Source organism: Nuphar pumila, chromosome 13 (assembly GCF_984573655.1).
Source record: "Nuphar pumila chromosome 13, dmNupPumi1.hap1.1, whole genome shotgun sequence".
Taxonomy (NCBI): Eukaryota; Viridiplantae; Streptophyta; class Magnoliopsida; order Nymphaeales; family Nymphaeaceae; genus Nuphar; species Nuphar pumila.
This window is the reverse complement of record NC_143261.1, coordinates 95775906-95796886: the sequence shown is the minus strand read 5'-3', so window position 1 is coordinate 95796886 and position 20981 is coordinate 95775906. Positions and strand designations below refer to the sequence as shown.

The 20981-nt window shown below is 41.2% G+C and overlaps 1 protein-coding gene across 1 annotated transcript; it reads left to right on the top strand.

The window, feature by feature from the left end:
* The first annotated feature begins 304 nt into the window (after window positions 1-304).
* On the top strand, window positions 305-9002 carry LOC149819308 (putative pectate lyase 8). Its single transcript, XM_089985591.1, has 7 exons — window positions 305-533; window positions 2418-2480; window positions 2617-2673; window positions 5191-5833; window positions 6543-6646; window positions 6886-7024; window positions 8215-9002. The coding sequence occupies exons 1-7, from the start codon at window positions 427-429 to the stop codon at window positions 8434-8436; spliced, it is 1335 nt and encodes a 444-aa protein (XP_089841717.1). The 5' UTR covers window positions 305-426; the 3' UTR covers window positions 8437-9002.
* The last annotated feature ends 11979 nt before the right edge of the window (window positions 9003-20981 follow it).

Genomic DNA, 20981 nt, shown 5'->3' with positions numbered 1-20981 from the left:
TGGAAAGAGGAGACGGGACGTACGTACGACGCAACCTCGACTTCCGATTGGTCCACGTAGGAAAAAGCGGGTCCCGCGGGAGCCGAGTCACAGTTAAAGCGGAGTGTTCGTTAACATGTAAGAAAGTGATTGGCTTATTGGCGGTCGACGGCGTCGGTGGGGGGGCGGTTAGAGGGGAAGTCATTTCCTTTGTGCCCCCTCACTAACCATGGTTAGGAGTGGAGGTTGGGGCCGGCCAAGTGGGTTCTGTAGTCGGGGAGGGTTAACCCGTTGTTAAAGGAGGGGTGGGGCCGGGGAGCTTTTTATAAAAGCCCGCCTCATCCATTGGTTTTTTTGACTGCGTTTCTTCTTCTTCTTCTTCTACTTCTTCTTCTTCTTATTCTTCTCCAATAATAACAGTAGACACGACGCAGAGGTGGGGAAGCCATGGCGGAGAGCACCAAATCCCTAGCGATCGTGGCCTTGATGATGGTGGCAATGGCGATCGGAGCGATCTCCGGCGTCCGCGGCGCGAGGGAGGAGACGGATCTGAGGTACATTGTAGTTCGAACGGCCTTCTTACTTTGATTCGTGCATGAGTAGATCCAGGTGAGCTCTGTGCTTGTTGAGGTTCGTGATTAGGGGAGCGGATCGGGGTTTTTACGAGTTTTTTGAGGAAACTTGGAAGTTTTTGCGGGGTTACGGTGGGTTTTGGGAGCTCCTTTTTCGCTGTTTCCGGGATAATTCTGTGAAAGTTGGAGTGGTTGAGAGGAAAGTAGCGATGGATTTGGATTTTGGATTATTTAGAGTGATTTACTTCGGCTTCTAGGGCGAATGTGCGGAGTGTCATGGTATGGATCATGGAGGATTGGAAGAATTGGCTGTGTTTTGCGATCGATCTGTTTCCTCTTCACTTAAAAATGACATTTCATTTTTTTCGTGTCTATTTCGTCGAATACTGTATAATTTGATTCAGGATTTTTCTTGCATTTTGTTGTTTCCCGTTTTATCGATTGATTTTGAGAAATAGTCAGGAAAATGAGGATCTTTCTCGTGCATCTAGTGTTCTGATTCAGAACCCTTAGATCTTTTTTATGTTGACAAAGGCTTTTAGTAGAAGCTTATGTTTTTTTTTCATAAATGCAGGAATTTATTAGGATTTTATTTGCAATTACAGAATTTGAAGATCATTTTCTCCTTTTTAGCTCGGTTTTCAGTTCCCTTAAGTTAAAAAGTGGCCCTAGTAAGATGCACGGTGAAAAAGATAGTAGGCGGAATTTTCGCTTCCGTATCTTCCCGGAAAAAGATTGAATTGCTCTAGAAACAGAGGACTGGAAGAGTTTTACCATTTTGTGTTCATAGCGGATGAAAATTTGTACAATTCCTCATTCCTTTATATCTGGAGCCTCTGTTCTGTTCTCATATTTAAGTATTTTAAGAGTGATAATGAAACAAGAGTGATCAGTCCTCCGATCCGCCTTCTTCTGGACTAGTATAGGCATAGGTGGGTAGATCTCCACCGTCAGCTTGTCTAATTGGCGAGATCTGGGCCGTCGGATCCACTTTGAGCTCGCATAAATGATAGATCTTTGTCCTTCGCGCGCCCTTCCGACGACTCAGAATGAAAGGCGTTTCTTTTTCTGACCCAATGCGCGGATCCGTTCTCCCATGCATCTGTTATCTGTCTGATGACCGTCTTGTGCAGTGCATGTGCGGAACGTTAATGGCCGTTGTGTGGATAGATCGGGTGGCCCTCCCCTTCTCGGGAGTTGGGCAGGTGACCATTCTCGTTCAAGTCATTCACGAATTAGCGTTCTTTGACGGTGAAAATAGGCTATAGATCCTCTGAATAGACTATATTATAGATCTCATATACATGACCATTGCTTTTTAGTTTGGCGGCAAAGTTCGCGGATTTCACTATTTCAAGGTTGGATTCCCTCTGCTTTCTGTTTTTTTATTGTAAAAAAAAAATAGACGAGAAGCCGTTGGTCTTTGAATCAAATGGGAAAAGGACGGATAGCGGATACGCGCCATCTCAGACGGTTCTTTGTGAGTCTTTCCGTTGGTGCCATTCATTCGAAGCATGAAGGAATAGGAAAAAATGATGGGGCCCATCCAAAAGATGGGCATCTCATCCATGATGGTTTGGATAACGTTCATCTTAAGATTGATGGCATCAAATGGACCCCTGACGGTGACGCCCCTGACCTGATCCCTCTCTCTCTCTCTCTCTCTCTCTCTCTCTCTCTCTCTCTTTGAGGAGAGCCATATATTTTGTCAAAACGTTATCATCGCAACACTAAAAACATTTTTGTTGTAATGGGTACGACGAAGATGTCATTCACAAATGGGCTGTCATGTAGCACAGTAGCAGTCTTGCTAATGTGTGGATTACAGTAAATGCTGACCGACTCTACTTTTCTTTTCTTTTTCAGAGGCCTAAGCGTCGAAGAGCATGAAGCGGAAAGAGAGAGGCTTCAGAAGATGAGACCTAACACGTTAGTTCCATTTTCCTGTTCCCTTCCTCTTCTTCTTTTCAAAGATGATCATCAGATTCGGTTGCTTGAGTCCGTTTTTTATTACCATTTACTGTTCAAATTCGCTTTCTCACTTGGTGCATGATGTTTAATGCAGGACTTTTGTCAATCCGGTCGTGGACGACCCTGATGCCGTAGCAGAGATGGTCCACATGTAAGTTTTGAGCCCTTCTTAGAACCAACTTGCATCTGCAGTTTAATACAACTATTTGGTCTAATACATACACCTATTCCGTGCGACCTCCGTAACATCATTCGCTTATACCTTGTGATCTGGACTGGGGGAGGGGGGTCCCTGCAGCGGCAGACTCACATGCGTTATCTGATTGTGATTCTCCATTGGACGAATGTTTGGCGTTGTCACATGTGCATGTGCCTTTGTCGCTCACCTAGCTAGGTCAAGTTGGTTTCACGTTATATATGCTACAAAACTAGACAACCCCTTAGCTTTCTCCAACTATATCTATTTACAGATTAATTTTTATCCCTGCCCAAGTTTGGAAGCTTCTGTTACGTTAACTCTTATCTGATTTTTTTTACGTATTAGGCATAAGTTCATGTGCTGTAGGGAAATGACAACTATGGGTGATAGTTTACGAAATGGCAGAAGTTACCCTTGCACGTGAGCGCACATGCACTGTAGGGTCTCTAGTTTTTTGGAGCCCCACCTTTGAAAAAATGTCCATCCCAGGTGTTTTATAAAAGCGAGATGTGAATCTTTTCCTTTGGATAATGACCAAGATGTTCCTTCGTGACCCGTCTTAGTTTCTTTTTAATTCTTTTTACGATTTTATTTTTGATCCAGTCAGATGGGTTAACTCAAAGGAACCAACAAATCAACAAGAATATGAACTTTAGAGATTCCAGCGTAAAAGTGTTGCGCTGGCTTGGGGCCTCCACGCGGTGTTCACGCTTCCTTGCTGCATCATCTGCTGGATTCTTTCTTGCTGTCTTATTTGTCGGGTTAGATATAGCTAAATGGCATAGATGCTCACTGTCTATCAAAATTCAACTCATTTCTTGCTAAATGGCAAGGAGGCCCCAGTTTTCAGAAGCTAGGGTATTGTTTGAGCGTTTCCATGTTCCCTTTGGGAGAGGGAAAAATTGAGCCTTTTTCCAACCTGGTTGCGCAGGGAAATCAAGAACCAGTTTTGACCAAATCGCTAAATAAGATTTTGGATCCTATCAATCCTTGTTTTTTCCTGTACATTCTACATTTCACCACATTCTCTTGTGCTTTCATTTTTCACCTTTTTGTGACATCTATGACTGAGGGCCAAGTACTGTGCGCATGAGCTTGGGGGGCGTTCAATCGCTCGATTATCATCGCACCGCATGCTTGGTCTTGCAGGCACAGATCGTCCCAACAACCATAGTGAGGATGCAAATCAGACCCACTCATGCATCTCGCATGTCATCCCTATCTTCATACTCCTTGCTATTTCACTGATGCAAGTTGTTTTGATCAAATCGGACTCCACTGATGTGATAATTCATTAAGCGAAAATCAACACTTAAATCACGAAAATTCGACTCATGAGTAGGGTTTTTTGATGAACAGCTGATAAAACTCAAAATTTTGTGATTTAAAAAATCATTTTTGGTAAAAAGAAAATACAATCCAATGGCCGATTCATATTAAGTCGATCATGCTGAATCCATCTATTGGGTCAGATTTGATCAAAACAACTTGCATCACCAGATTTAAGAGGGGTATGAAGACTGGAGGACGACATAGGGGATGTGTGGAACTGAACTCTAGGGACGACATAGGAGAAGGGCCTTCTGTATATACTTCCTTTTATTGTACAACCTTATATAGATTAAAGTGTCATCGATGCATGTTTATCTTTTTCCCTTGTCATCCGTAGAATAAACGAACATGGGGTCCTGGTATGACTGCAATCTTCTAAAATGAGAAAAAGGAGTACAGAGTGCGTCTTTGTGAATTTTCTACATTAATTGGTGAAATGTCTAGTTGTTCTATGGTTCGTTTCTCGGATAAATGGGGAAAAGAAAGGGAGGGAGGCATTTCTTTTCACCCGCTACTCCGCTAGCTGTGATGAAAATTTTGTGGGGGCCTTATTTAATACCTATGCCTTTAATTAAGCACTCTGTAAACAAATTTATTTACTGAGAACCACAATAAAAGACAGAAAATGACGGTCTAGAAACAAGGACGACATTTTAGCTTACACAAATGGACGATGATTTTGACACCCTCCCATCGTATTCACCAAATTGGCATCCCTGGACATTTTTGCTAGCGCAGCCACTTAAATGCACGTCCATCTGTCAAGACAGCTCACACTTGGTTTGCTACGTACAACCCAGTCCTTCTCTTACTGCACACCGGATAGATTCTTTTGCTTGTTTGATTCGTTAATCTCAACACATCGACCTGGCCCGCACCGGACCCACCTGGATTTGGTCCCGTGACCCCTAATGTTGTTGCCAAAGCTACCCCAGCGTAATAACGAAGGGAAAGGTGGTAATAACGACGGAGAAACACACACCAAGGAAAACCTGAAAATCAAGGCTTCATAGTGCTTTGCTGCCACTTGACAAAAAGTGTATTCCATGTCAAACATGTTGAAACGTGTCAGCATTTGATTAGTGCTTGTTATGACGGTGCTCATGGTGCGAATCTAACCTTTGCGTTTCCTTTCAGGAGCATTAGGAACAGCACGGCGAGGAGGGAGCTGGGGTACTTCTCCTGCGGCACCGGCAACCCCATCGACGACTGCTGGCGGTGCGACCCCAACTGGTCCCGCAACCGGAAGAGGCTCGCCGACTGCGGCATCGGGTTCGGTCGCAACGCAGTGGGAGGGCGCAACGGCCGCTACTACGTGGTGATGGACCCCTCGGACGACGACCCCGTGAACCCACGCCCGGGCACCCTCCGCCACGCGGTGATCCAGGACGAGCCACTCTGGATCTTGTTCAAGCGCGACATGGTGATCGTGCTCAAGGAGGAGCTCATCATGAACAGCTTCAAGACCATCGACGGCCGCGGCGCCAACGTCCACATCGCCAACGGAGCCTGCATCACCATCCAGTTCGTGACCAACATCATCATCCACGGCATTCACATCCACGACTGCAAGCCCACGGGCAACGCCATGGTCAGGAGCTCGCCTAGTCACTACGGCTGGCGGACTATGGCCGACGGTGATGGTGTCTCCATATTCGGGTCCAGCCACATCTGGGTCGACCACTGCTCGCTGTCTAATTGCGCCGACGGACTCATAGACGCCGTTATAGCCTCCACCGCTATCACCATCTCCAACAATTACTTCACCCACCATAATGAGGTCAGATAGTTCTTTCTTCCCATGTATACCAATTTCCCCGTTATCATATTTTCATTCGCCGTCTATCAAATTGGTGCCCTTTCTTGCGCAATGGGGTTCTAGAGCTCTGGCAGCCGATCTGCTGTTCTGATTCATGAGCCATATCTGGATCCGGATCTGATCCAGATACACTACAGGGTCTACCAATCAGCGGAGTCAAATGGTTGATATTTCTTTTGACAAAGATGGTTTCCATTTTGTTTGGTTGGCGCATTCATTTTTATTAGGAGTGACGTGCTCCCCAGTTTTACACGATTTGGGAAAATTCGGGAAGAGAGGAAAGTAACTGAGGCCCTGTTTGGAAACTAGGAGCTGGGATAGCAAAATGTGTCCGTGTGTCGTTGAGGAATTCCCTGTTTGTTTTCTTTGTCCCTTTAATGCGAAGTTTTCTCCTCGCTTGATTTCGATACGTGGTTCAAACCAAAGCAGCCTGTGGTTAAGTTAGAGCCTCTTTATTTCCTGAAGCAAGAACGGAACGTTCTTGTTTCCGTTCTTCTGGTCAAGGGAAGAAGACCACCCTTTTGGTCATTTCCTTGGAGGATTTAGTTCCGTTGCTACAGTGACACGAGTTTGGCCTTTCTGTTCCAGTGATTTGTCGCGTTTCCCACTTTTTTTACCTTTCTGTCGGCGCCTTGAACTAAATCGTGTTGTTAATTTTTGGTGCGTCAAGGTGATGCTATTGGGGCACAGCGACTCGTACGAGAAGGATAAAGAGATGCAGGTGACCATCGCTTTCAACCATTTCGGAGAGGGCCTCATTCAGAGAATGCCCAGGTAAAAACTGATTAGGACTCGGGTGATCTGCACTCAGTACTGGGTGTTGGATCTGAGTAAGGAGGTCCAAATCCAATTTGGGTCCATCTATCTCTTGGAAAAGTCGGGCGGAATAATTAAATGAAAACCTATTTTATGATTAAATTTCCCCTTTGGCCTTTTTTCTTGTTCTATCGTATTTTGGTGAATTGGTTAACTTACTGCTGTTTGTTTTTTTCTTTGTTGCGAGGGGATAACAGGTGCAGGCATGGGTACTTCCATGTTGTGAACAACGACTACACCCACTGGGAGATGTATGCATTAGGAGGAAGTGCGTCCCCCACCATCAACAGCCAGGGGAACAGATACCTGGCTCCTGTTAACCCATTCGCCAAGGAGGTAAAAAGTCTCTTATCCTACATTCATTAGTAACTTCCTTGTTTTTGTCTTTGAAATGACCAACCAATCCTCGAGGACTCACATGTCCCAAGTGATTTTTGGTGACTCATTGGTCATTTAGTTTGGCAAATCTCTTGGTCATAAACTGAAGGCGTGGCCTCTCCAATCATCATCCGTCGTATATGACTAGATCTGATCCCAAGCGTCCTAGGTTGCACCGTTCAAGCCTATCTAGGGTCCGGTCATGGTTAGCTTATCCGCCGGTCTCTCTGCAATTATTGCATCCCCTATTGCCTTAACTCGTTTGGTGGGAACCTCCCTTTGGTACTCCTAAAATACACCATCTCTTATTCTCATTCTAAATGCCAGCAATGAAGGTCTTCACGTAGATGATGATGATGTCCCCTTTCATATTCATACCAAAATATGCAGAACCAGTGGTGTGTGTCAATAGAAATGGGAAAGGATGGGGCCTACTCAAGCTTTTCTTCAAGCACTGTAGTATATACTATTGGAGTAATCGACACTGCAGTATGTACTACTATGTAGTGTGGGGATCCACTGGGTCCAATAACTGGATGCCACATATCCCTTCTTCCCGGTTGCGTGTCAACTAGACATTGGGAAAATGCCTGTGCATACGTACTGCGGCGTCGGTTATCCCAACAGTAATCTTTATGGGAAGATGGTCCTACTTCTGTATAGGTTACAGAAAAGGAACTCTGTCGTCCAACCGTGTTCCGTGCTTATGTACACTCTGTACCCGTACGACCGCACCTTCGGTGAGCTTCCAGACCTGACCAACGCTAGCCAGGACCGTAGGACCCATCCAGCAGGATGCCTGTTCATGTCCTCACATCGCATTCGCAGCCCCGAACCGGTAGATCTGGCACTCTCTTATCATTGTTGGTAGCCCACCCTGCCAGTGCATAGACTGGCCCAGTGTTGGGACACACCCCTTCCTTTGTGCCAATGGGTCCTTCATCGATTTTCTTGAAAATCGACTGAATCGGTCTTCTTTTTATTATTGGTATTTATGATTATTACGATATTTATTGGTTATTGGATTGTCTAGACATTAAATGCATGTTTTGGAACTTGATTGTTTACCAACTTACTAGGGGTGGGGGAGCGTGGTAATCAAATGTATGTAGATAGGCTAAGTAGGTGCGCTTGTGTTGGATGAACAGGTGACCAAGAGAGTAAACACCGGCACAGACGTGTGGAGAGGCTGGAACTGGAGGTCCGAGGGTGACCTCATGTTGAATGGAGCCTACTTCATCTCATCGGGTGTGGGCGCGGCCGCCAGTTACTCGAGGGCATCGAGTCTGAGTGCCAAATCCTCATCGTTGGTGGGAACCATCACAGCTGGGGCAGGTGCTCTCTCATGCCCATGGGGCTCCACCTGCTGACACAACAGCAAACATCATCCCATCACCAGTTCACCATCATATTGCTTCTTCAATGCCTCCTTTATCTACTTTTTCCTTTGTTATTTATTACAAGAAAAAAAAAAAAGAAAGAGAGAGAGAGAGCAGTCCAATCCGACGGTGTACATTATTCAGCCATCTGTCCCACACTCCTCCCCGCCCATCTTCATTTCAACCTCCCCCTGCACCATTATTGTTTTTCTTTTCAAAAGAAAAGAGAAACAGAGGATTTATTTAAGAATTATAGGGGCAGGTAAGGAAGCGTTGTCCGTCCGTTTGCTTGTTCCTCCTTGGGTCGCCTGTCATTTTCGCTCTTTTTTTTTTTCGTTTTTCTCTCTTTGTGTTTAATGATATAGTAGTGAACGCTTTTTTATGTTACTGTTAGTATAGAAAGTTAAAAACAGCCGAATTGTATTGTAGTGTGGCGATTGTATTCAGAGGTGAGAGTGAAAACTATCTTTTTCTTTCCTTGTATTTCTTACCTCTGGAATGTGGTTAAGAAAATCTCAGTTATTAAAGAAACCAAGCTATTTGATTATTGACATTTGTATATTTTGCTGTAGTATGTATCTATTCTTTTTGTACTATTGGCTTGATATGATGTTCTTGCTTATTTAAGATAATTAGTGATTCATACAAAATCTGAGCATTCTTCACCTCTCCCATCTATTTTGTATGCCACACAGCAAGTTAAAGTTTAAATCACGAGATGAATAAAAAGGGAAACTTATGGGATCCCCTTGGCCCGTTAGAGGTTGTTAAACATGTTTGTTTCCTTGGCCGCTACTTCTATAATAGTTTAAAGAGTAAGCCCACAGATTGATTGGTTTGTTTAAATGTGTTAGATGGTAAATGGACATCATGACCCGGATGGAGATCCAGTTATTCCTAATGTCATAACCTTATGATTATACCCACCTTGCGATCTCATTATTGCAACTTGTTTTGATAAAATCCGACTCCCTAGAAGCGATCTTTTTAGTGAAGATCAGCATTTGAATCACCGGAATCAGACCTGTGCATGATTTTCAAGTAATTCAAAAAATCAATGGTTGTATGACACCAACATTTAATGCTTTTAAAACATCATTTTTTTTAATTCAAAAAACACGATCCAAAGGTGGAAGTCTATCAAACCGACCATACATAAATCTGTCTACGCCCGAGTCAGATTTACTTGAAACAAGTTGCAACAATGAGATCCTAGGTTTGGTGTGACCATAGGTTATGATGGTATATGGATGACTTGATGCCTAGATCCCATCTCGAATGATCCCTTGTTTTTGTAATTAGAAAAAAAAGAACTGATCCTTTTGCACTGTACGGCCAGCTCCAACAGAAATTAATGCTTTCGCCGTAAATGTTTGGCACATTTATGCTGGCCAACTGCGAACCTGAGACCCATCTTGTCCACATCTCAGTGAGTCCGGATCATGTCTAAAACACTCGATGCCGTCCATCATCAAGATGAATGACTCTAAAAATCACCAAATTAAATGCTCTTCAAGTTGACAGGTCACACAAAGTCATCGATGCTGTCCACTCCGTCCATCCATCACATCAGCGGCTCTAAAATGAATGGTCCAGATTGGTTCAAATTAACGAGAGTTTTGAGAGGGTTTTGGGATGCCGTTCATCTTAATGATGAATGGCATTCGGGAATCTAGCTTTAGAAAAAAAAAAATAGCGGTCTGCCATCTCCTCACTCCCAAATAGGGGTGGCAATCGGGTTGGGTTGGCGGGTCGGGTTGGCGGGTTGGCGTGTCAGCATACCTCAACCCGAACCCGACCCGTTTATTAAACGGGTCGGCTGTGGCAAACATGAACCCGACCCGTTTAATAAACGGGTAACCCGACACGACCCGCCAACCCATTTAATAAATGGGTTGGGTCGGGTAAATGGGTTTTCAGGTTCGCGGGTCGGGTTGGCGGGTTGACGGATCGGGTTGGCAGGTAGGCAGGTTGGCGGGTCGGGTTGACGGGTCGGGTTGGCAGGTAGGCAGGTTGGCGGGTTGACGGGTCGGGCAGACGGGTTGGCGGGTTGACAGGTCGGGTTGGCGGGTTGACCCACCCGCCTAACCCGTTTATTAAACGGGTCAGCCGGGTTGGCATACCCCCAACCCGAACCCGACCTGTTTAATAAACGGGTTACACGGGTCGACCCGTTTATTAAACGGGTTGGCTTAAGCCCAACCCGAACCCACCTAAGAGGCGGGTTGGCGGGTCGGGTTGGCGGGTCGTGTCAGAAATTGCCACCCCTACTCCCAAATGCATTAGGGCTGGGCTAAAATTATGAGTCTATAACACCTAAGATTTGGTAAGTTTTTTGAGTCATAGACAAGACTTGAGTGGCCTATGTTCAGCAATGACCAAGTCAAGCGACCACCGAGGTGGTATCCCATGTGGTAAGCGGGGTCCTGTGTCAAGCTGAAGGCCCAGGATCGAATCCCTCTGCCACATGGGGCAGCTGTTGTTATGGTAGGGGTCCACCTAACCCCAGCTTGCCTTTCAAAAAAAGTAAATGAGCAGGTCAAGTGTGTTGAAAAATAAACACAGGTCAGGCTGTCCTGACTAGACTATGAAATGGACATGAGCATCAATGCATGAAGGGAAAGCAGAGAAGCCAGTGTTAAAAAAGTAGTATGAAATGTGAACTGGAATTCTTTTTTAAGCAATTGCGGAAGTGTGAGAAGAGAAAAAGTAAAAATGTTTAAAATGAGATGAAAGTGGAAGAAGCGAGTGAGAAGCGAGTGGGAAACTAAAAATAATAAATAGTAAATAGTAAATTGATCCCATTGTCCCATTGCCACAAGCTGCGAAGACGACTGATTCTAAGGCAGCCCATGACGATGTAAAGTCTCGCACAAATTTAAAGCCTTTAATTCAAGCATATGCCAAGATCACCTGCTGTCTGGAATAATCAGTAAATTGTAGAAAAATAATAAATATCAACATGAAAAAAAATAAACAATAAAGAGGAAGTGAGTGGGAAGTGCAAAAAAAATAATAATAAATATCAACATGAAAAACACAAACAATAAAGGGAGTGTAAGTGAGAAGCAATAAGAATCAAGTGGAATGCAAAGGGGAAAGTAAGGAGAAGCAATAGAAAAATGATTTGTGAAACAAGTGTGATGCAAGAGATTATAGAAGAAGACCTAAGCTCATAAGGATCCATTTGTATCCAATTTATATTTTAAACTTTTTTTTATCATTTGGATCATTTTGCATGTGTCATTTGTAATGGATATTGAATTTACGTGTTAGATTCAATATCCAGATTTTATTACATTAGGATAAATTTATATTTTAAGAGGCGGATTAGGTAGTTTATTTGAATTAGAATTAAAGAATCTTATCTATTTATAGATGACAGATTTCTATAGATGGTAGAGTGGATGAATGAAATTATTACTTTTTTCTTGAGTTTATGCATTACTTTTCTTGATTTCCTATTGTTCCTGCATTCCTAGCATACTTTCAGTAGGAATTGCCTAACATAGGAAGAGTTTTCTCATGAATTGAGGATTCAATTTCCATCAAAGCTGCAACCAAGCTTATCATTTGTCTCACACTTCTTCCTCTTCGGCACTTTCCCTTTAGGCACTTCCCGTAACTGTGGTGTACATGGATGGCCAGTGTGCAAGGCCTATTGATATGGGACAGGGTCAAAACTTGAGGATCTGATAGGGCCTTTGACCAGGTGGTCAGCTCTTACAGCATACGAGCCAAGCCAAGTTGTCCCATGCATGGCTCAAATAATGAAATGTGTTCAATTGCCTAGTTCGAACTGCCCAAGTACAAAGCCTCAGTTCCTCTCACAACTGTGGACTATCAAACAGATTGAAGACCTTTCAATCCGCTTGCAGGAGCTTGACCATGGGAAATTTAGGGTTAGGTCTACACCTTGGAGTTTTTTGAAGAAAAACAAGTAGAATAAAGTTTTTAAGGGTAAACAAAATCAGACTTTTTTCCCATAAAATCAGGTCAAAACTTACAAAAAGAGTTGGGTTAAATTTTTTGACATGTACGTCTGCTAGAAACATAGAGAAATGGTAGGTCCTACCTGTTAAGAAAAAGTTTTTCTATCTTTCAAAACTTGCAGTCAAACATGGCGTATAGGATGCACATTAGAATGCATGGGCAGAGAGTGAGGAAAACAAAATGTTTCCCCTCGTAACTTTTTCCATTCACCAGTGGGTCCCACTGTTTTGGGACAAAAATCGTGAGAGAACAAGTGGTGCTTCTTAAATCTAGAAGGGAAGATTGGAAGGGCGATGGATAGGAAGCAATGGGTGTAGGGGTGTCAACGGGTCGGGTTTGGTTCGGACTCAGGTAGAACCAGACCTGGCTCCAGTTTTCGGGTATGATATCGGGTTCGGACTTGGGCCTAATCGGACCCATCATAAGAGAAACCATACCCGAACCCGATAAGAACTTCGTGAGCCATAACTGGTAAAATACTATTTTTTATTATTTTTATATTGAAAATTTGCAAGTCTTAATTTAAACTCGGGTTGGGCCTGGGTCTGGTATAAAATTTCACAAACTATACCCGGATCCATGTATTAATCGGACCTTTGGGATCCGGACTCAGGTCTTAATTGGGTCTTCTTATTTGTCACCATACCCAGATCCTATAAGGTTCGGTACGGCCCGGGCCAGTGACACCCTTGGAGGGGAGTAGATTTCACAACAATATCCTTGCAAGCATATAGTTGAAATCCTAATATGAAAAGGGATTTGGTTTGCCAAATGCCCTCCCATTTTCACCCTCTATCCCTCTCCCCACTGACATATACACCAGGAAAGTCACGAGTATACTGTGTGTAAGAATTGCTGATGAGACATTAGCGAGTTAAGATCATGGTGCACGGGTGTGTCCATAGCTTTTAGAGGTGTGGTCATGGGCCCCACCCGAGGTTTTCCTGTGTGGTTGGATTTACCAAAAAAAAAATGCTTTTAATTATGATTTTAAAAGTGGTTTAGAAGGTTTTTAGTTTTCTTTGGTTGGACAGTTCTTTGAGAGAGAGGACTCTTGTTGGGTCCTTAAAAAAAAAACTGCATGTATTTATTTTTAGTTTGGACATATAAATGTGATTATCATTTACTCAATAAAATATTGCATTAGATTAAGCATTTCTGACACTCAGATGTGCTCTCTAGAGGTGAAAAAATCAACAACTCATATAGCACTAAAACCTGGTGATAAAACATGTGGTCTTTGGATACGTGAAAAAATCAACAACTCATATTGCACTAAAACCTGAAGATAAATACCACGGAGCTGCTATCTCATGTTGTTAGTGGGGTCCTCTGTCAAGCTGAAGGCCCAGGATCAAATCCCTCTGCCACATGGGGCGGCTGTTGATTCGGTAGAGATCCGCCTAACCCCTGTTTGCCTTTCATAAAAAAAAAAAAAAACTGAAGATAAATATTAGCAATGCTGTTGTAAATTGTAATTCGTGTTGTAAATTAGATTCTTACCTTTTTACTTACTTGTAGATCAGGTTTCTTATATTTGTAAATCCTTATAAATCTTCTTTATCTGTTGTTAGCTAGGATTATATGGGAAGATTCTCTATCAGTTATGGAATTAATTACCTATAATAAGGAAAAGAGATCAACCAAGATAAAAGGTCAACTGATGTATTTATGTATTAAGTTTTTGTGTAAAAGGATAAGCATAATCAGAAATTCAAAAGCATCGAATTTCTTTCATGGTATCAAAGTTGGGCCCTGATCTAGCCTGATTTTTTGATGAATTGTGTTCTTCACTGTGTCAACTTCGAATTCATTGGTGCCCATCAATCGCCCCATTGTTTGTCATAAGGATTGAGATCCTATCGATCCAAGTAGTAGTCAGGTGAGATCGACTCACTGCCCAATGTCTCAAAGTTGTCCTCAATGGCTTCGAACAACATCAAGAGTTGTGCCAACTCATCTGAGAACATACAAGAGTGAACAACAAATTTGTTTTTCCTCCATCATTCGGATAACCTGGGGATATCCCTGGTGTCTCAACAATTTATTGGAGACAACTACTCAATGTGGAGTATAGCAATGGTCATGGCACTAAGTGCCAAGAACAAATTGGGTTTCATCGATGAATCGATCACGAAACCTGACTCATCATCACCGAATGTTGCTATGTAAGAATGAAGCAACAATATGGTACTATCATGGTTACTCAACTCCATTCACAAAGACCTGGCAACAAGCATAATCTATGTCGAGACTGCAACTGAGGTTTGGGCAGAGATTCTCTCAATCAAATGCCTCCAAAATATATCAGATTCAACAAAAGATAATCAATCTCAAGCAAAGACAATCTTCAATAACAACGTTCTTCACCAAAATTAAGGGGATTATAAGACGAAATGTTTACATACATTAAGATCCCGCCTTGCTTATGCGGGGCCAAGAAAATTATTCAAGAGCTCTAACAACAAGAGAGGCTCATTCAATTTTTAATGAGTCTCAATGATAACTTGAGTGTCATCTCGAGTCAATTACTTCTCATGACTCTATTACCAAGCATATCTAGGGCCTATGCTTTGATCATTCAAGAAGAACAACAACATGACCTTCATCTCACACCAGCTCATGAACCAATTGCCACGACCATCGATCGAAGCAATCAGCCTATCAAAGCTGACACATCAAAGATAGCCCATACATGCACCAGACCAAAATGTGAACATTGTGGCACCTAGGTCACATCAAGGCAAAATGTTATTATCTTCATGGGTTTCCCAACCGATCAAGAGGTTCTTTCAATGCTCTCTTCAACAGTCAAGCTAATGCCAATGTTTGTCACACTACAACTGAACCTAAAAAGCCAACGTCTAGTCCTTCTGATCCCAAACTTACTCGAGAGCAATATGACAAGACGTAGATACCAAAATTTTTATGATGCTCAAACACTGGCGTTTTCCAAGTATGCAGGTACCAAATTGCCATTGGACAACAAGACTAGTTTAGTCGTCCATCACTGGAAGGCAAAATTGGCTTGGTTGTCTGGTGCTAACAATAGAACAGGAGTGTCGTGCGTTAGGGGATGGTACAACCCGAACACTGACCGCCGTGTCGAACTTACAGATAAGTCTCAAGCTTATCTCTATCCAAATCCAATTGCTCTGGTACTTTTTTCAGGATGGAAGGACTTTATTTCAGACGAATCCTTGTACGAGAGAACTCTTTCAGATAAGCACTCTAAACATTATAAATAAAGACTTACCCATATACTTTGGAAGGATCTAAAAATTGAGAAATCTTACCTACGTGCTGGCTCTACAAGATCAAGCTTATTCAATCCTGCCAACACCTTGTCCAAGCCATTGAAGAACATGCTTACATCTACAAATAGAAATGAACAAGCCTAAATGACCAAACAAACCCCTGTGTTCAAAAAGGTATTTTTTCCAGATCCTTAATATGTTTATTTCAATCCTATTTATTTTTTGAATTAAGTGCTTATACACGATTTTCCATGATAGAGTGATTCAAGCTATAAAGAGTGACAAAACATGTTTCATCTTTACCTTTCTGCAAGGCAAAGGACAGTCAAAGCTTGTAACTGTGTCTCCTACATTTTTAAAGAAGGATCACACGCTAATCCAAGTAAGTCCCATTCTCTTATGTACAAAATTTAATCATCAACAATTTTTGGTGATCACGATGGGACATCGTAATTTTTCTTAATCTTTTATAGCTAGATTTGTATTTCGAGAAAACCCTAAAAATTTTGTTTTTCAATTTTCTGTCTTTGTCAAATGACAATCTCTGTTTTACCTTTCGCTGGACTTTAATCATCTGACAACGTCGTTCGCTAGTTGTTGTTCACATAACCATGTTTTTGCAAAAAAATCTATTTTGTCGTCTGCTGACATCGTTGTCCTCTGACAGTGCCATTTGTGGATTCTAGTTTGCCGACTCACGTGTCTGCAAAAATTCATGTTTGGTCATTCGCATGTTTGGCCATCCGATACGGATTGATCGTCTAGTGACAATGTCGTCCGCTGGTCATTGTTTGCAGAGTCATGCATTTTTGAAAAATACATGTTTGGCCATCTACCAAGTTCGGTTGTCCACACGTTTGGCCGTCCACTACGGATTGACCATCCACTACGGATCGGCCATCCAATGATAGCATCATCTACTATATTTGGCATAAAGAGGAGAGTGTACGATGGGTTCCTGAAGAACAGTGAATAGAATAACATATACAAGAAATCAGATATGTTCAGACAATCCATCCAATCATGTCACCAATTAGCCTGGATAATGCACCCAAGAGATGTCTCAAATCAAAAGATCTGATCATTCTCGCCAATCATTATCGTACCTCAAGGATTTCATGTATTACTCTGTAGCCCCCATACTCCAATCAGATGAATCATGTGACGTGACTCCAAGTACCAACCATCATCTTAGCCATTATCTTACATATCACAACTTTTCTTCTTTATATAGAATTTTCTTAGTGACCATCACTCAAAATCTCAAACCGAAAACATTTGTGCAAACCATGAAACAACAACATTGGCATGATGCCATGGCTGCTGAAATACGAACACTTGAGTAGAACAATACTTGGACAGTGAAAGATTTACCTGAAGATAGACATCTCGTAGGTTGCAAATGGGTTTATAAAGTTAAATATAGATCTAATAGTTTCATCAAAAGTTATAAGGCATGCCTGATCGCTAAAGGGTACACTTAAATCGAAGGCCTTGATTACAATGAGACATATGCTCCAGTGGCCAAGATGGTCACAGTTCGATGCCTACTTGCCATTACTTCTATACGTAATTGGCATTTATTTCAAATTGATGTCAATAATACATTTTTTCATGGTGATCTAGATGAAGTATACATGCACTTACCCCCTAGATTTTCCAGTTAAGAGACGCACCAAGTTTGCCGCCTAAATAAGTCTCTCTATAGACTCAAACAATCTTCAAGGAATTGGTTTGCAAAGCTCTCATCTTATTTAAGGGACATTGGATTTGTTCAATCCAAGGCTGATTACTCTTTATTCTCACGTATAAGGAATGATAGCCAAATGTTTATATTGGTATATATTGATGAAATAATCATAGCAGGAGATGATCTTGCTCAGGCCAGTGACCTTAAAAGGAATTTCAACAAGAAGTTTTGCCTCAAAGATCTCGGCAATCTAAAATATTTTCTGAGTATTGAAATGACTTGATCAAAGCAAGGGATATTTTTGTCCCGACAAAAGTATACATTGGATATAATAGAAGACATGAAATATCTGAGATCGAGGCCATGTAGTTTTTCCATGGAGCAAAATTCAAAGTTTAATAATGAAGATGAATCTATTTTAGAAGATTCAAGCACCTATCGACGACTGATTGGTCGAATGATATATCTCACCATCACACACCTTGATATCCTATATGCAATACACATTCTAAGCCAATTCCTAAGTTAATCGCACACTCATATGAATGTAGCTCTCCAAATTTTGTGATATCTCAAAGGTACTCTTGGCTAAAGAATTCTAATGAATTCATCCAGTCTGTTGAATGTTCTTGATTATTGTGATTTAGATTGAGCTTCTTGCTCAATGACCCGTAGATCTACTTTTGGGTATTGCATTATGATTGGCATGAGTCCGATATCTTGAAAATCAAAGTAACAGTCAGCTATCTCTCGATCATCTACAAAAACCAAGTGCCATTTTACGGCCTTAGCAACTTGTGAACTCACTTGGGTCAAATATTTGTTGACAAATTTTGAGATCCCTCATCCAATGATTCTTTTATAACAATCAATTTGCGGTTTATATTACTGCTAATCCAGTTTATCATGAGTGCACAAAATACATCGAAATCGATTGTCATCTTATACGAGAGAAAAATTCAAAGTGGATTAATCCGTACACAATTCATCCCCATGTACAACTTCACAAAGGCATTACACACCAAACAACTTTCCATTTTGAAGACCAAGTTTGATCCATATGCTCTAACTTGAGAGGGCGTATTAGCAATGCTGGTGTAAATTATAAATCATGTGCTATAAATTAGATTTGATTCATACTTTTTTACTTACCTTTAGTGTAGATTAGGTTATCTTATATTTATAAATTCTTGTAACATCTTCCTTATCTATTGTTAGCTAAGATTAAGGAAAGATTCTTCATCAGAGTTTAGTTACCTACAATCAAGCATCAAATTTCTTTAAATAAAAGTTTCAAGTTTATTCATTAAATTAGTTCAAATCAAAACATGTTTTTTTTTAGTAAACAAGCAATGACAAATATATCTATATATTCAAATTAAGCACAAAATGCCTGCAACTATGTTTGAGAGAGAGATCTACTCGACCCACGTGACTTATTTCATCAGGTCAATAGATCCTGTCACAGGCTGGTTGTAAGACTCAAACCCATTAAAAACTCTGTTAAAGGCCAGTGGCGGGCCTGTCAACATACGAGCTAGATTGTTTATGAGGAGGGTTCATACAAGGTGATATGTCAAAACACATTATTTTTTTTTAGTGTTTATGCACCTCAAGTAGGTTTAGATGATTCCATTAAGTGTCAATTTTGGGAAGATTTAGATGGAATAGTACAAGGGATATCTTATGGAGAAAAGCTTTTCATTGACGGTGACCTTAATGGACATTTAGGCATTAGTAGGGATGGATTTGAGAGTATCCATGGAGGCTATGGTATAGGAGAAAGAAACAAAAGTGGAGAAAGGATTTTAGATTTTGGTTTGTCCTATGATATGATTTTAGCAAACACTTGGTTTAGGAAGAGAGAGTCTCACGTAGTAACATTTAAAAGTGGGGTTAATACGAGTCAGATAGATTTTTCCTACTTAGAATGAGAGATAGGGGTTGTTGCATTGATTATAAGGTTATACCGGAAGAAAGTGTAGCTACAAAATATAGAGTCTTAATTTTAGATCTTAGAATTAGAAAATGCCGCAAAAGGGATAGACATAGGATAGATCCTAGAATTAAGTGGTGGGCACTAAAAGGAGTTAAACAAGAAATCTTTGTAGAGCAGGTAGTTAAGGAAACTGATTGGTATCTCGAGGAGGATTCAAAATCAATGTGGAATAAGATAGCAGGTGGCATAAGAAAGTTTGCTAAGGAGGTATTAGGCGAGTCTAAAGGCGGTGCATCGTTAGGTAAGGATACATCATGGTGGAGCGAGGATGTCAAATTAGCTATTAAGGTTAAAAGAGAGTGTTATAGAAATCTAAGAGTCGTGATAATGAGAATTTGGAGAAGTACATGATAGCAAAGAAGAAAGCTAAAAAAGTAGTTTGAAACGCAAGAGATAAGACATATAAGGAGGTTTATGATAAGTTGGATACTAAAGAGGGCGACAAGGATATTTATAGGCTTGCAAAGATGAGATATAGGAAATCAAGGGATCTGGGTATGGTTAGATGCATCGAAGATGAAACACAAAGGGTTTTAGTCAAAGATGAGGAGATTAAGGAGAGATGAAAATATTATTTTGATAAGTTATTTAATGAAAGTCATGCTCAGGATCTTGAAAACTTCTCCATTCCTTTTCATGAGATGAATCGTGACTTCATGCACAAGATTCAAAAGAAAGAAATTGCAAAGGCTTTGAAGAAAATGAAATCAAGAAGGGCAATTGGCCCAAATGGTATACCTATCGAGGCTTGGAAATGCTTGGGTGAGAAAGGTTTATAATAGTTGACAAAACTTTTTAACAAGATTTGGCGGACAAATAAGATGCCTAATGAGTGGAGGAAGAGTACTTTGGTGCCTCTATATAAGAATAAGGGTGATATAAAGATTGCACAAACTATCGTGGTATAAAACTCATGAGTCATACTATGAAACTTTGAGAAAAGGTGATTGAGTATAGGTTGAGGAAGGTTGTCATGATATCGGAGAATCAATTTGGTTTTATGCCTAGAAGATCAACTATGAAAGCTATACATCTTCTTAGACAACTTATTGAGAGATATAGAGAGAGGAACAAAGATTTGCATATGGTTTTTATTGATTTGGAGAAGGCATATGATAGAGTACCTAGGGATGTTCTCTGGTGGACAATGATGAAGAAAGATGTTTCTCTCAAGTACATTAGTATAATTAAAGATATGTACGATGGAGTAGTAACCAATGTCCGCACTTGTGGAGGGGTGACAACCAATTTTCCTATAACGGTTGGGTTACATCAAGGATTCACATTAAGCCCTTTCCTATTTGCTATAGTGATAGATGAGTTTTCGAGATCAATTTAAGAAAATGTGTCGTGGTGTATGTTGTTTGTTGATGATATTGTTTTGATTAATAAGTCTAGAGCTGGGGTTAATGCTAAGTTAGAATTATGGAGACAAACATTGGAAGCAAGAGGTTTTAAGTTGAGTAAGAGTAAGACAGAATATATGGAATGTCGGTTTAATAAGCAACGAAGTAGTGATGGGAGTGCAGTGAAGCCTGGTGAGCAAGAAATACTGGTGGATGACTGTTTCAAATATTTGAAATCTATCATTCAGAAG

Bases quoted from the DNA above. Each gene is read 5' to 3' on its own strand.
- LOC149819308 (XM_089985591.1), top strand. From the start codon at position 427: ATGGCGGAGAGCACCAAATCCCTAGCGATCGTGGCCTTGATGATGGTG. The intron at 5,834-6,542 runs GTCAGATAGTTC...TGGTGCGTCAAG, and splicing joins ACTTCACCCACCATAATGAG to GTGATGCTATTGGGGCACAG. The intron at 6,647-6,885 runs GTAAAAACTGAT...AGGGGATAACAG, and splicing joins CTCATTCAGAGAATGCCCAG to GTGCAGGCATGGGTACTTCC.